The sequence below is a fragment of the Vidua macroura genome, chromosome 3, assembly GCF_024509145.1.
Source record: "Vidua macroura isolate BioBank_ID:100142 chromosome 3, ASM2450914v1, whole genome shotgun sequence".
NCBI lineage: Eukaryota > Metazoa > Chordata > Aves > Passeriformes > Viduidae > Vidua > Vidua macroura.
The window spans coordinates 63,079,666-63,095,051 of NC_071573.1; the positions used below are offsets into that span (position 1 = coordinate 63,079,666).

The 15,386-nt window shown below is 38.4% G+C and overlaps 1 protein-coding gene across 2 annotated transcripts in view; it reads right to left on the minus strand.

The window, feature by feature from the left end:
* Nucleotides 1–15,386, minus strand: part of TPD52L1 (TPD52 like 1) — a 50,506-nt gene that overhangs the window by 4,490 nt on the left and 30,630 nt on the right. The window contains exons 4-6 of one of the 2 annotated variants that reach the window (XM_053973742.1): nt 10,451–10,552; nt 3,851–3,865; nt 1,327–1,365 (exon numbers count right to left, since the gene is read on the minus strand). In XM_053973742.1, the coding sequence (XP_053829717.1) occupies nt 1,327–1,365; nt 3,851–3,865; nt 10,451–10,552 (156 nt within the window). The remainder of the gene's footprint in view (nt 1–1,326; nt 1,366–3,850; nt 3,866–10,450; nt 10,553–15,386) is intronic. The other variant, XM_053973744.1, reaches the window with a different exon arrangement.

Genomic DNA, 15,386 nt, shown 5'->3' on the forward strand with positions numbered 1-15,386 from the left:
TAATGCTGCTTTTCTATGGTTTTATCCATTTGTATTGTTGCTGTAGAGAAATAAACATTTTTTTCAGGTGATGAGCAAGTTCATAACCTACATTATTAAGAAGATGCCAAGTTTAATGTCCTAAGGTTGGGAAGAAGGAGATTAGAGCCACATGGGAAGTGGGTCCCAAATGTCTTTGAGGAATCCTACCCCCCGTCCCATTCCTGTGATTTTGTGACTGCTGCTTTCAAAGACAAAGACTTAGAGAGACTGTGTTCCTAAGGTGCCTCTCTGACTAAGCTAAGCTTTTCTCTGTGTTCACCCAACACAATGGAGACTTGGACAAGTCTACAATGGGTGAAGGGACCTTCTTCTGGTTCTCTGCTCCTTGCTTGGCACCTGAGAGCTCATTTAAAGCATACATTGTGCTTCATTATTAGTGAATACTCTGAAGCTCAGGCACTGTTGTCCAGCACAGTTCCACATTCTGCAAATACATTTATATCATATCCCTCATCAGGCTGAGTTAAAATGACTCCAGTTTAAGGGAAGGGTAAACATAAGCCAGTTGAAAAAATAATGCAAATTTAGTTTCTGTTATTTAGATGACAGATTTTTTCATAGGATAAGAAGGATGAAAAGGAGAAACTGAGTTTTATTACATATATTTGATTGGTAGGTCACATTGGCGAATTCTTGCCTTAAACTACCCACCTGCTGAATTTGAATGAATTAGCATCATTTAGTTGTGAGTTTGTTTTTCATGCATGCTTGGCACAGAGTGGGGACAGTCATGTATTTAGAGGCCAAAGGAGTAAAAAGAAAGCTGGATACTAATTTTATTGAAAACAGAGCTTTACTTGAACAAATATTGAATATTTGGCTGCAGTCAAGTAAAGCGTGATTATAGCCATTAAAATATGAAATCACTCATGTAAAATCCCTCCATAGGAGCATGATCCAAGCCTGTTGGAGTGGAAAGCATCTCTGACATTAATGGGTGTTGGATGATGTTCTAGAGACAGCAAAACAACTGAATTTCAGATTCAGTAATACAAACCTGGTAACAATCAGCTACCCAAATACATCTCAGAACTGCTTCATTTACTCAAAGGCTTGTACAAGAGATTAAGCAGTTAATACAATTAAAATGAAAAAAAAAAAAAAAAAGCCTGTATCCGCAGCTCGGCTGTCCTGCAGCCCTCATCTACACAAATAACCTTAATTGATTGAAGTGAGACTTCTCATCCAACTAAAAACTGCAGGATCAGGATCAAAGTATGCAAATCCCCCCTCATTACTCTGTTCAACATCACCATAGCAAATAGAAAGTGGGTAGCACATTACCTCATTGCAGGCATGCTTATGGAATGGCGAATAGAATAGCTGTGGGATGAAAGGAAACATAAGGAAAAAAAAAAAAAGCTGTAAAATCTGATTTCCAATATGATTATAATGTATTTTTTAAACTTAGCTTTAAATGTACATATACATATAGTCAAGAGAACTGGTATTCCTCCTCTTCTGATGGCAAGGGCTTGTCAAACTCTCAGCACTAAAGATCTTACCAACACATTCTTATGTCAACTGACCAGCAATGGGGCTCAAAAGAATGATGCAAAACAGCTCCTGGCAAAATCCATTTAAATGGTGCAGACTCCTTCTATCTAAAGAGACACATGAGAGGGGCACAGAGAACCACCTCCTACTGTCCCTCAGTAACAGAGGACGAGCTCTGTGTTGGGCAGGAGGGATACACCCCAGGTTTGTGCACGTCAGCTGAGCTGGTTCAGCTGACTCTCAATCTCAAAAGGTTCCTGCACAACTGCTTACCTAAACAAGAGGTTTCTTCAGCCAGGGAGGCAACACTCTCACATATCTGCACCTCTCCAGGACATTTCACTTCCTCCTTCACTCCGCAACTTTACCAAAGGTACGGAGCTATTTTCCACAGCTCTCATCCAGCTCTCTTTGTGACACTTCCCTCCTCAGACTTCCCAGAAGCAGGAGTATTGGAAGGCTGCAAGCAGAGGATGCCGCCTCTGCATTACTCAAAGATCCCCAAATCATGCTGCACACCTTTAGACCTCCAGGTACCACCCACACTGACTGCTTGACTTACATGAGCCAAATTCTCCCACCTGAGACACCAACTCTTTTCACAGCATCACCTGCTCCCTGCTGCTGGGAAGCATCATGCCTGGTCCAAATAAGAATCTTTATTTGAAGCTTAAGAACTTTCCATAAGTACTTTAAGTGAAGTGTGCGATGCAAGAGTGTGTCTTTTTCCAAAAATTCCTGCATTGCTACTTTCAGTGTTGACTGACAGCTGCAGACTGGTCTGACTGAGAACAGGGAGAGTTTTACTGTAAGTATCACCAACACTTGCCTGCAAGCAAAGCATGATTATAGCATTAAATAATGAAAGCTCTCATACAAACAGCACATGTGTTTGTTATAAACTATACAAAATCAGAGCAGCACTGAGTCTATATACAGATTTGTTTTTCCAGATTAGAGATTCAGAAATGGGGGTGGGGAAGGGAGGGAAGAGATATTTGGCAAGCATGTGGAATAGTGAGATCTAATACAAACTGTTTGCTGTTGTATATATTTTAAGGCTTCTGCTAAGATCAGATAGACAAGAACTGACAGCAGACAATGCTAATGTTTCATGTTTAATTTTTCACATAATTTTCAAGACTTATGAAAGATTAGCCCAAACATTTCACAAGTGCAGTCCTCATTAAATTAAGCAAGCATCCAACCTACAAAAATAGACAAAAATAGAGTTTGGAAGTATTTCAGCATAGACTGCTCCTCTTTTAATAGCAAAACATTCCAAATATAAAGGTTTAAATCAGAAGATTAAATTCACATAGCTAAGAGATGGCACATGACAGACAATCAAAATATTAAATGCTTATTTTTTTGAGTTCATATTTTAATTTTTCTAAAGAGTTAAAAATGCAAGTTATAGAAACAGTGCAAAATCTTCTTTTAGTACAAGCCTAAAATATTAAGCTTTTTTGAAGACATGCATGACTGTGATAGTGATCATTGCAGAGAACAGGGATCCTTCTTGACAGAGGTCAGTAAATATTACATTTTAGTTTCATGTCAGAGTGAATTTAGAAGTTCAATCTATGCTGTACTTTGAAGTTTACTCAGTGAATAGAGTCCTTGTTAGGATAACTAAGCTGAATGGAAAAAATGCTCTTGAGCTTTTCAGTGAAGATACTACAAGGCCAGAGGGACTGGCAAGGCATTCAGGGCTGTTCAGCCTCTCTTCAGGGTGAACTGACATAAAGCCAGACTACTTATAGAATCTTTGAGAACACATAAAATTGTTTTCTAACAATTTTTTTCATCATATATTCAAGTGCTTTACAGACTCAATAAACTCAAACTCTAATTATAAAGAACTATTTTATCATCTTCTGAACTTGGAAATTTCTGCAGGACTCAAGACTTTTAAAGAATCATGACTAAGATACTTTTCCTCTATTGAAGACTAGGTAATTAAATACTTCATATAATCTTTACAAAACTCAGCTGAATAGAATTTTTACTGTTTGTTGCTCATGTTCAAACCTCTGACAGAAAGAATATGGTTGAGAGAACGGGATTGTATATAAGCAGGTCTTCCCAAGACCAATGTCTTTTGAATGTGTCCATTATTTGAATTTAAGACTAATCTACTCAAGGCAAACAGTCCACTTTTCTTACACTGACCATGCTGTAAAAATGAGGCATAACAGTTTAAGCAGGATATAATGATGCTGAAAGGAAAGAGGTAACTGCATTACAGCCCATAAAACAAATCCTGTCAAATACAAAGGCAGTATTCAAGGAGAGTAATGTGTCTTACCCAATTGAATGCGATCTGGGGTGGATGCACAAAAAAAGAAAAGCAAGAGTTAAAAGTATTAGGAAAAGGTAACAAAAATAGACATATGCATCTGTAGCATGTCAAACTGTCCAAGGAGAAAAATAAAATAATTTACATTCAAATCTTGATGCTGGAATTCACAGTAGAATGTGGATCAGTTCAGATCCCTCCAAAGCAAACATTTTCACACAGTCCTTCACTATGCAGTCACCTATTATGTATGCATTGAAAAAACAAAAGTTTTATCTTTAAAAACTAAATTTTGTGTTCTCTTCATTAGAACATATTTAAACAATGCTACCTGGTTTCTCTTCTCATAGCCTCCTTTAATATCATTAAAGAGAAAGTATAGGTGAACTGGAATTGTACAGGTACATAAGAGCAAATTATTTTTTTCCCCCCTCTGAATTCCTTAACCATCTCTCAGTTAAAAAAGGCTATGGAAAAAATAAGGAGTTTTTAATTCCTAAAATGACATTTTCTAAAATACTTTTTCCTTGTTGAAAACAATACTTGAAACACTTTGACACTGTGTTCCACCTCACAGGAAATTTAATTAAGGCGGAACTGGGAGAGACACACTGATATACAATATTCAAAGGATGCCATTAACGTTCCAAAGTTGAGAAATGATGAGGCAGACAAGCCTCTCCTTCATCTGTGTTACTGATGTAGTCTTTAATTACAGACCACTTCAAGGGAACACCTGCCTCATGCAGTGAGCCAGAGAGGTGGTGCACACTTAATGAACATCTCTTCAAATACTTACTTTTCACATCCTTTCTCAATGTGTGGTGTGATGCATTATTTACTGTGCAATGTTCATATTTTGCTCCAAAGAAAAGCATTGATTTCTTCAGGTTTATTTACAAGGTTATACACATCATCACGTACACTGATGCTTCTCAGACATTCAAGGGTTTGTCTTCACAAGACATTTCTGCTTAGACCCATTTAAGTAATACTGTTACCCTCCTTTTACTATCTGCTGGCTCCCAGTAACAGCCACCCCCTTCTCCATGCCAATACAGATACCTGCACAGACATAGGATAAGGAAATCTCTCTTGCTGCAGACCTCTAAAAAACAGCACAAATTAAGGGGCAAATGTCCATGGAAGTGAGAGAAAACAACCTCCTCATCCATCAGCAAAAGAAATGCTTATGAACTTACGTTCTGAAGCAAGGTAGTATTGCTATTTCCTTTATAGGGGTATCAAAAGACAGAAAGGTTTACAAGTGGTAGTTTCAGGCATGACAGCTACAGCATTTGAAGGAATTCTGATCTGACAGCAGTTTTAAGTGCCCAGAACATCCCTACATCACAGAAATCCTAAAAGACTGTGCAAAAACTCTGTCACCACAAACAACAACAACAAAAACCCTAAAAGGCACAACAATAAAGGCACAGCAAAAATCAACTCTTAGTGTAGTAAAGCAGATTAATCATACCTGAACCATCACAAAAAGGTTTTGGCCCCACCTGCTTCTAAAAGCTTTAAATGACAGAGATTTCACAGCCTTCAGAAATAACCCCTGTTCAGCTGTACTCATGAACCACAAGGCTAGACTTGCTAGCCCTTCTATGTAGAGCTGCCTGGTCAGTGCTCCCCATCTCTGCTTTTGAATTTTCCCCCATTTGGCAATAAAGCACGTTACACTTTCCTACACTGAATTTTATTTTATAATTTATAATAATGTGGATTTCTAATCCAGGTGCCTAAAGTGCTTGCATACCCTGCCACTGCAGTCATATGGGAATGCTAAGCGATGCCATCCTGGCACTTTCATCTAACCCAGCAATGAAAATGCTGATGAGTAACAGACTCAGGACAGATGCCTGCAAAATACTACATAATGGTCAGCTATGGAGACCTATTCTTTGGATACAATTTTCAATTACCTATGCTCTCTTCCTGATAAAGCAATAACACCTAAACTGTATTTCTCTAGTTCTGCAAGAAACACTACAGACAGCCTTATCAAAGTCAAGCTCTATCACATCTCCTACCTTCCATCTATCCTCTATGACAGGTGCTGTCATTTCAAGGTAATTGTTCTTGACAAATCCTTTTATGTTTTTGCTATCATGCTATCTTAGAGATGCTTAGAAAATAACAGGTTAATGCATTCCTCCAGTATCTGCTTTGTAGTTCCCAGAACCCCCCTTGCACCTCCGGAGAGGAATTAACTTTGCCTTCCTCCACCCCTCTCGTGCCGCCTATACCTTCTGTGCTGATCTCTGAGGGACACATTCAGCTGCTACAGTCATGCCCCCCAGGCTGTCCCTTCCTGCAGTCTTTTGTGTCTTTCCACCTCTGCCTTCCAACTCCTGGCAGGAATGAGGCATTATATTACCTTCATTCATCTTGAGAGCTGGCTCATCCCAGGCACTGAATTTGAAAGGGGTCTGTGTGATCATGTAATTAAAGAAAACCTACCAGACAGCTGAATGAAGGAGCTATACAAAATGTAACTGCTGACATCCTAATTTGCATGCATAAATACCTTTGTTAACTTAATCTTTAAATACCTTTACTTGAGTAGCAGCAATGTATGTGGTAGTGTGCATATAGTAGTGTAGTGTACATAGGTATTTTTTCTTTCTTTCTTCTTTTTTTTTTTAAAGCAACCCAAAATCCAGAAAATCTCTCACTTAGTATCACAACTTGTTTCTGAAAAGGTCATCAGCAGGGATGAAACATAGATCCATACAGACAACTGCAGAGTAGTCCAGGAGTATAGCTTGAAAATACTCAAACTTTAGCAGAAAGCAAAGGAGAAAAGGATAAAGACCCTCAACTCTATCACATCTGTGCTCATCTTAGCAAGAGCCACATTAAAATGTCAGTGCAAATCTCTTAACATGGAGAGATCTGAGCCTCTGATCAATGCCCTGTGAGTGACCTGTGACTACCCCTTTCCTCTCAACTTTCTATACCAGATAAATGTTAAAAGAGACAACATGAGCTGGAGGTGGAGGAGAAAAAAAAAAAAAAATCTTGATGGCATATCATTAATCCCAAGGCCCATTAATGAAGAATCTATTATCTTAGCTATATTGCTAGTGTCTGGTTTGTATCCTAAAGCAGAAGTATCGGTATAAAACCTGTACACTGGTTTTATATGCATTTCTTGTATTTCTAGAAACACAATATTAAATAGGATGCATTATGACTGTAAAGAGCCCTTACAAGCTTATTAATAGAAAATTCAGAAAATGTAAAACGTTAGTGATTATTCATGCACAAAATGAATTAGAGAGCTGTAACACTGGGAAGACGGGGCGGGGATGAAAGAAAAACACAGCAGCTGCAAGAAAAGCATTTGGTCCCCAAAGGGTGGCATCTGTTCTTTCAGAAACACAGAATTTTGTCATTTTTTTTACAGATTTTATCTTCTTGAATGCTAACAGAGCAAAATAGCACATCTGGGGGAGTCTGTCTGGCCTGTTTTTATATGATATTTTAGTAATATTTTTAGAGATAAAACAAAATGAAAATTAAGACTCAACAACTTCAGAACAGAAACATGTTATTCATGTAGTGCTCTGTACAGTTGACATAGCAGGTAACATGGAAAACAGAATTTTGTTTCACAAAGAAGACGGGTTTCAGTATTTAGTCAGTCTGTCTACAAACCCTTTCAAAATCACCATCACCAGGGGGTAAGGCTGCTGAACATACTGGGAATTATGATGACATCTGGATTTTAGAAATCATTTTCAAGTGTCTGCTCTGAGTGAAAGCAGAACAGGGATTTGCATCTGGATGTCATCGGTGACTATCAGCCTTAATGCCTAACCAAGAGAATTAAGCTAGAGTCTGGTGTTTGTTTAAAACAGCAGTATGGGAGGGGGTGGTGATAATCCATACACCAGATCACTGAAATAAAATTATTTGGATTAGCAAAAAAAGCAACAATGACACAGAAAATTCCTGCCTCTTTACAGTTTACTTCCCCAAACACAAGTGAGATTGGAAAGGGAGGGGGAAGATTTTTAATAATCAGGTTATTTAAATGATAAGGTTTGTAATGTGACCCCACAGAGAACTACACCTGGCCAAGCTGAGCCAAGAATTTAGGCCAGCTTTGTTGTTGAGGGAAGCATACTGACCATCACTCCAGATTTAGGATGTGCAGCACATGCAGAAGGTCCAAGTCACGCCACTCTCTCTCTATAACTATGGGAACCTGGCTAGACCACTTGCTGCTTCAACACCAAGCATCAAGAAAACTCTCCTAACTGAGAACTTCACTGAAAACAGCAAGTATCCACAAAAAAGGCAGCACTGGTAGTTCATATTTACCTGAAAATTTCCCAACCAGGTTCAAGGTAATAATTTCAATCAAAGAAAGGTACTAGAAATCCTCTTTTTGATTAATCAAAATGCTTTTGGACTCAGCCTCTGCTTTGAGCCCTTAGCTAAAGAGCTAATGGGATAAACACCTCCCATCTGCCATGTCAGAAGCATGACTGTCATGGGCATGAGGGCTGATACTGATAGGTAAGTCATTTGGTAACAGTGATTGATTGAGGGAAATATTAAAGACTGAACACGCTGTATTTCAGCGAAGACATTTCTGCCTTTGCAGTTAATCTCACACCATGTGCAAAGCACAAGTAATAGGACCTGAGAAATCCTGAACCACTAAGTCATCCTTCCCTCTATAATCCAGAGCCATTGCTCAAGGTATTTACACAGAAACTCTTCGGTCACTGCTGAAACACTTTGGTCCCTGATCTAAAGCATGGACCTGTTTGCTGAGCTGTTGGCTTGTCTTTTTTGCAAGAGGAAGTGTTAAGAAAACATAAAATGAAACAGGGAATATGTTGGTACCACATGCATCACACACATCCTATACATTTCTCAAAAATACAGAATATGACTATAAATGCAGGGAAGGCAGAAAGAATTAACAAAGATCATAAAAAGGCTTGTGAAAGTGATTCATCCAGCAGGAGCCTGGAAAGAGGGAACTGAAGTGAAATACAATAAACCCACAAGAAATAATGAGTGAAATGAAGGACAGAAGAAGAACTCACTCACTGTTTCTCATAATGGAAGAGCCAGAAGGCACCAAAGGAAAGACCAGGGAGACTCCAAATAAGGAATGAATGAACGAACAAATAAACCATATAAATTTCTATTCCTCCAGGGAGACGTGAGGTGTTATGAATTTCAAAAGCTCATATAAGTTAAAATAAATTCTAAATAATGATAAATTTATGAAGAAAAACCTTCAAGAAACTTTTAAATGAAGGCTCAAATTTATGTTTTAGAAAGTTTTCAGCTCTTAGATTTCTGAACACTAAAAAAAATACACTAAGAAAATATAATTGCATGCCTGCTTATTCTTCTATCCTTTGATAGGCATATTCTACTCATGAATGTTTAACTGTATCAAGTAAAAAATTCTTAGTTATGTTCATACATAACTAAGTAATGTATGAAGGTTGCAAGTCATTTACTAAATTTCCATTTTGAACTGCAGTGTGGAAAAGACATTGTAAAGCAGATGATACAGTAATGAAGATTTTTCCTTTTTTAGTTTCACCTAGAAAAACATTAATACTTCTTTAGAGGATTTATTCAGCTGTATGTAAAAAGTAGGTATTAAGGGGGGGGGGGGGGGACTCTAAAGATTTAAGATCCAGAGTAAAAAGGGGGAAAAAGGTTTTATTGCCATGAGCTAAGCTTCAGTCATTTGCAGCACACACAGATCTTAGGATATAGTTACCTAGATCTTAGGATATAGTTACATACATTACAAAATAACAAAAAAAGTGAGTACATACCAATAGGATAATATACACTATTAATAAATGAGATTCTAATTACACAATTGTAGAGTTATCCATGTCCACTTATAACAAAAAAATCAACTCCTTCAAGCACTCAAGAAGTTCCATAATTCTACTACCTAATGAAAACTGGAATGCTGCTTTACAGTATGCAATTTCTGCTCTCATACTGAGGAACTTTAAAGCCAACACTTTAAAAGATACATCAACATATAAAACCTGACACAGAAGTTGCCTTTAAGTGACAGTTCTACTGACCTCAACTCCTGTTACTTCTATCATATCTATTTTTATACTTCTATCATATCTATTTTTATACAACTGCAGAACAAAACTTTGCAGTATATCTTCAATAAAAACTGATTAAAAATAGCCTGAAGTATCTTTTGTCTTAACACAAGCAGCTGCTAGGTAGGCTTCTTTTCTTCAGATATTTTTCTCCAGCATCCACATGAAAATAAAACTGGGTTAATACAGATCTAACAGCAATTTTTTGTTCTATTTTACTTATACATTTCCTTGAGTTTGTAAACTCATTACAAAAGGATTTCTGACTGTATTTAAAAAAAAAAAAAAAAACAGGACTCAAATAAAAATTCTATCTTTGGTCATCATTATGCCTTCTTTCCAGTTAAAAACATGGATGTTATTAAATACTCTAACTACAAACTACTTGAACCTTTAAAACACTAATGTAGAAGGAAATGAAGAGCTGACAAATGATTTATACATTTAGTCCTCCAAATAAGACCAGAGAAGCAGCAGATGCCAATACCTCATATCTCCAAACTTCTTGCTGATAGCCGTTCCTACATTGCTGATAGCTGCTGTTGCTTTTTGCCCCGCATGGCTCAGGGTCTCATGTGTTTTCTTGTAACTGGAAACAAAAAATAGAACAGATATAGTGATAAGTATTAAAAAAGAGACTAGAATCCCTGCAACTAATTTCCCTCAAAGTCCCATCCACTGAAATGTTAATAAACATAGTAACTGTGGCTCAAAATAAACATGGGTGAGGATGCCCATTTCTGCACAACTTCCTAAGTGCAGTGTTCTCCACAGCAATCCTTAACTTAGCAATCCTCTCTTTCCCCCTTGCAGATCACATCCCCTAGATGGGCCAGTGCATGCTGGTTAAAAGCAGAATGCAGTGATTTGTTGAATACATGCTTGATGCAACTTCTGTTTACAGAAAATCATATTTATATCAAGTAAGTATTCCTTCACCAGACACTGACCTTCTGGCAAAATCTGCTGTCTGAAGCACAGAAAAGAATCAGGACAAATACAACTCTGCTCTTTCAAGCATATACATATTAGGTACCTTTAACAGATACACTTCAAAATGATTCTGTGATATTTAAAATAGAAAAAAATCATCAAATCTGTTTCCACATTCCACAATTTTCCTTTTTTTTTTTTCACTTTTTAAAATTTCTTTAAAGGAAGAAGGTTTGGGGAAGGACAGAGAAAGAAAGATGAAGAAACCTAGAGAGTGAATGCATATTCTTAGTAGGACTGAATTCTTTTAAAAGATGTTACTAATTTCACTTACAGCATGTGGCTTCAAATACAGAATCATCTTAATTTACTGATTCAGAGTACACACTCTGACCCATACAGACCCTTCAGTACAGGTAACTTGCACTCTCAGAGTAATCAGTAAGCTTTTCTGCACAGATGATTTTCTGCTGACTAAACTAATTCTGAGCATGTCAGAGGCTTCCTTCTGATTGCTGACACTCCCAGTGATGCAGACAAGCTTGGAATTAGAAGTACTGACCTAGTAACAAAAGGAGGGCACACTATGATCAGTCTTCTATCCTGTGGTGTGTGTTGGCAGACAAGAAGAAATGATCATGAAAAATTCAGAAATAAATCTCCACTGGTTCTCATTCTCCTATGAACAAAAAAAACTATAGGATTGAGAGCATGTACCAAAATACACTGGCAATTGATAAAAAAAAGTCCTTGATTTTATGTTCCTAAGCCACAACATTCTACTGACCTAACAAGTTCTTAAACTGCCAAGTGAAAGGGCTCCTTCTATGAAGGTGCTTGTCTCTGTTTCCACTGACTAACAAGGCAATCCACAGGGAGCAACTGAAGACGAGGGTACAGAATATCTAGCAGTTTCCACTTAGATAAGCTGAACTAAACACATTCACAATGTTGAATTGTTGCATCCCGGAGTTTGGGTTTAGGTTAGGGTTTTTAATTTATGTTAAAATAAGTTCTGTAATCCCACGTTTCCCCCGCGTTGTTTCCCCCCCCGCGGTTTCTGGCCCCCTGCTGCCGGCTCTTACCCCTGTGCCGCTCCTGTAACCACCCTGCCGTCCGGCCCCGGGAAACCCTGTGCTGGCCACACGATCCCGCTCAGCCCGCGGCTCGGTGCCCGCCCCTGCGGGGTTCTCTGGTTGGTCGCGGTTGCTGGCGTCACCGCCATGGCAGCCGCCCCTATTGGCCGGCAGGCCGTGGATCCTCTCGCCCCGCCCCTCCATAAAGCCCTATCCCGCCGGCAGTCAGACGCCATTTTCTCCCATGCGAGTGCCGGGAGCGGTCGCGTCTTTCCATCGAACCGCGCCGCGTGACCAATAAACCGTTCCTGCTAAGCACGGAGTAAATGGACAAATTCCTTCCTCTTTGCCGGGTCCCTAGCGCACGGTAACAGCGGCTGGCCAGCCCACGCGCCCGAGACACAGAGCCGTGTCCGGGAACCCGCGGCAGCAAACCCCGGCAGCACGTGGAAGCTACGCCACAGCCGGGCTCCCAAGAGCCGCGTGCAGCCGGGGAGAGCGAAAACCCACGCCGCATTGAATGACAAGGGCTAAAACATTTCAACACTGACAGAAGGACAAAAATTATAATTAGAAAGGAAGAAGCAATGGTTATGCTGGTTTTATTTATTCTATACAATACAGAGAAGATGTAAAATATTGTCTTTTTCTGAATCTCCTTTCCTCTTAGCCAGTCATCCTTGGACATAGCAAGAATGCAATACTCCTATTTCACTGAGTCCTCATCCTCTAGCTTAACTAGTTTAATAGCTATGTCAGTCTCTTGCTGACAGTAGATATATTCTCATAAACTAGAATGGGATGAGACCCTAAAATAAGGATGCTACTGTCAAACTATAAGCACATAGCTTTTTGGTAAGAGTTGACTATGAAAAAGAAAAAAATCAAATAATCTGTTGCCTGTGGCATATAAGTCTTAAAGAATTTGCTAACAGAAAAGCTTCCTAAACTATTCAGCACAAGTAAGTGGAATTTGGCTGATGACAACATGAAGGCCAAGATTTGACTTCCAACTCTAAAAGGTCCTTTGTAGCGCAACCTATTTATGTACAGAATGAATGTACATAGTAAAAATACTTTTCAGATATCCCTCTAAACTGATTTTTTTTAAATGACATCTTGGAGATAATTTTATTTATAGGCACATTTAACTTTATGATAAAATATCTCTATGTCTTACCTTTTCACCCCAAGTTCTTCACACCGTGTAAAACTATTTAGAGAACAGTCCAAAATGCGCCCTACAGCAGAGATGCAAAGTTCACTGAGAAACATTAGAGTCCCCTACATATTTCTGAACATTACATTGGTCAGAATATATCTTCGGGGAAGTGGCTGAAACGACACTGATTTTGACATTCCAGCAATATTGTGTTTTCTCTGTAAATCCCATAAACCAAACATCCTCCAGTATTTCCACTAGTGAGGAAGACATGGAAACTGCATTTGTGTTCCTAATACTTTTGACATTACATAAGAGCATAAATCCAGCTAAAACTGTTACACAACTAGTCTTTTTTCAGCACCAACTTCAGCAAAAATGACCTATGACATACCCCTCCTCTCTTCAGCAATGCTGAACAAGAATTTTAAGGAACAACAAAATAACAAAGGTGAAAATGGAGCACAACATGCAATACCTGTCAGCAGAGACGAAAAAATTATTTGCATCTCAGCAGAGCTCTCTGATAGCTTAAAAATCAACCCCCCTGGTCATTACCACCTCTCCATTATTACATGTTTCATTCACTATGTTTCACTAATCTTCCCACAGAGCACATTGCCTCCCTGTAGTTAGTTATGTGCTGTTTTGATATTTGGATGTATGATGTACTGTATTTTGGCTCAGATATATTTATTCTCATAGTTATCTCATATTTACAGCATTCATTTGATATCTTACCAAGCACTCTGGTAACAATGATCTCTTCAACATATTCTCTCTGTCATTTGGGAATCTGCTCAGTTGTATTGCATATTAATCATCTGACCAAGCAGTTTTCATCATCTCATGTAACTCACAGCAATTTGTACTTTCGTTTTAATGCACTGAACAGCTTACATAATTTTCAGAAACCTTTACCTGCAGAAATAAAGTTGGATATTCCAGGTAAGAAATACAAACAGTTATTAACTGGAAAAAGTGCTCTATGTATGGTTTAAGTCCTCCTTGCACCACCAAGTGCTCTTCATGCTAAGTCATCTACAACACCTGGGCACTCTCATCCTTTCAGCAGCCACTGCTGACAATCCTTAGGTGAGTGCTGACCACTAGCTCATCAAGACAGCTGACAGCATCTTAGGAATCAGTCAGCCAGCAGCTCAGGCCAACCACTGATCCCCAAACTTGCAGGCAGAAATGCTCCAGCAAAAACAGGTAATTCAGGATACAGGGATTCAAGAAAGACCACCTTCCGTCCAAGCCATTGAGCGTGTTTTTACACAAATACATCATTACGCTCATACAAAGTCACCATCAGCAGTACACCAAGTAGCAGCAGCAAAAGTAAAAACAGCCTACTCAATTTATTCATTTAGAGTAGGAATTCCTGCTCTGATTTTCTGGCATCTGAAAATACTCCATAGCACAGAAGAATTGCTGGTAATGGTTAACAAGGGTCATATTCTGTGCTTTCACTCAGCACTTAACAATAAATATTCATAATGTATTTCATAGACAAGAGCAATTAAATAAGTTATATCAACTGCTGTCTCAATTGTAAACTTGTAAATAACACTCACCTCTGAACATTTGAACATTACCTTTATATATGACATTAACCTAAGAATTTTGTCCATCAACTTCTGATTATAATTTTGTTTTTAAAACAGGGTATTTCTTTAACAGAAGCAATTATTTATAAAAGTGATTATCAGAGGTTATCACAAAATATGCTGATATTGCAGTTATATTCTGATAACATGCCCAACATAATTAAAAGGAGCTTTAAAGATAACTCACGTCTTCAGTGCTGTAACATACTATTTAGACAAAGTAGATTTGCAGCATATTTTGACTGCACTTTCACTTGACAGTGTCATATACTACATTTAGGTTATGCTATCCTGTGACAACCAGATCTCACTATATATATATCTCACTGTGATTTTTACAGACAGTGAAAGGAAATATAAGGAGATACTGTTTCCTAAAACACAACATGTGAAGGAACGAGTGCTTTATAGAAAGAACAGCCAAGCAGCAGCCATATAGAGAGAACTAGACATTTAAATGGCCAACATCATCTGCAGGATATGACAGGACAATCATACTCATCTCATCTCAGTACAGAATTGCCCTTCACCTGGCAGAGTTAAATGTACTCGTCATTCACAGGTGCAATACAGAGCGTACTGACAGAAGTAGGCTACACATATAATATTTATATTTTGCATGTCATGCTGCATGTTTGA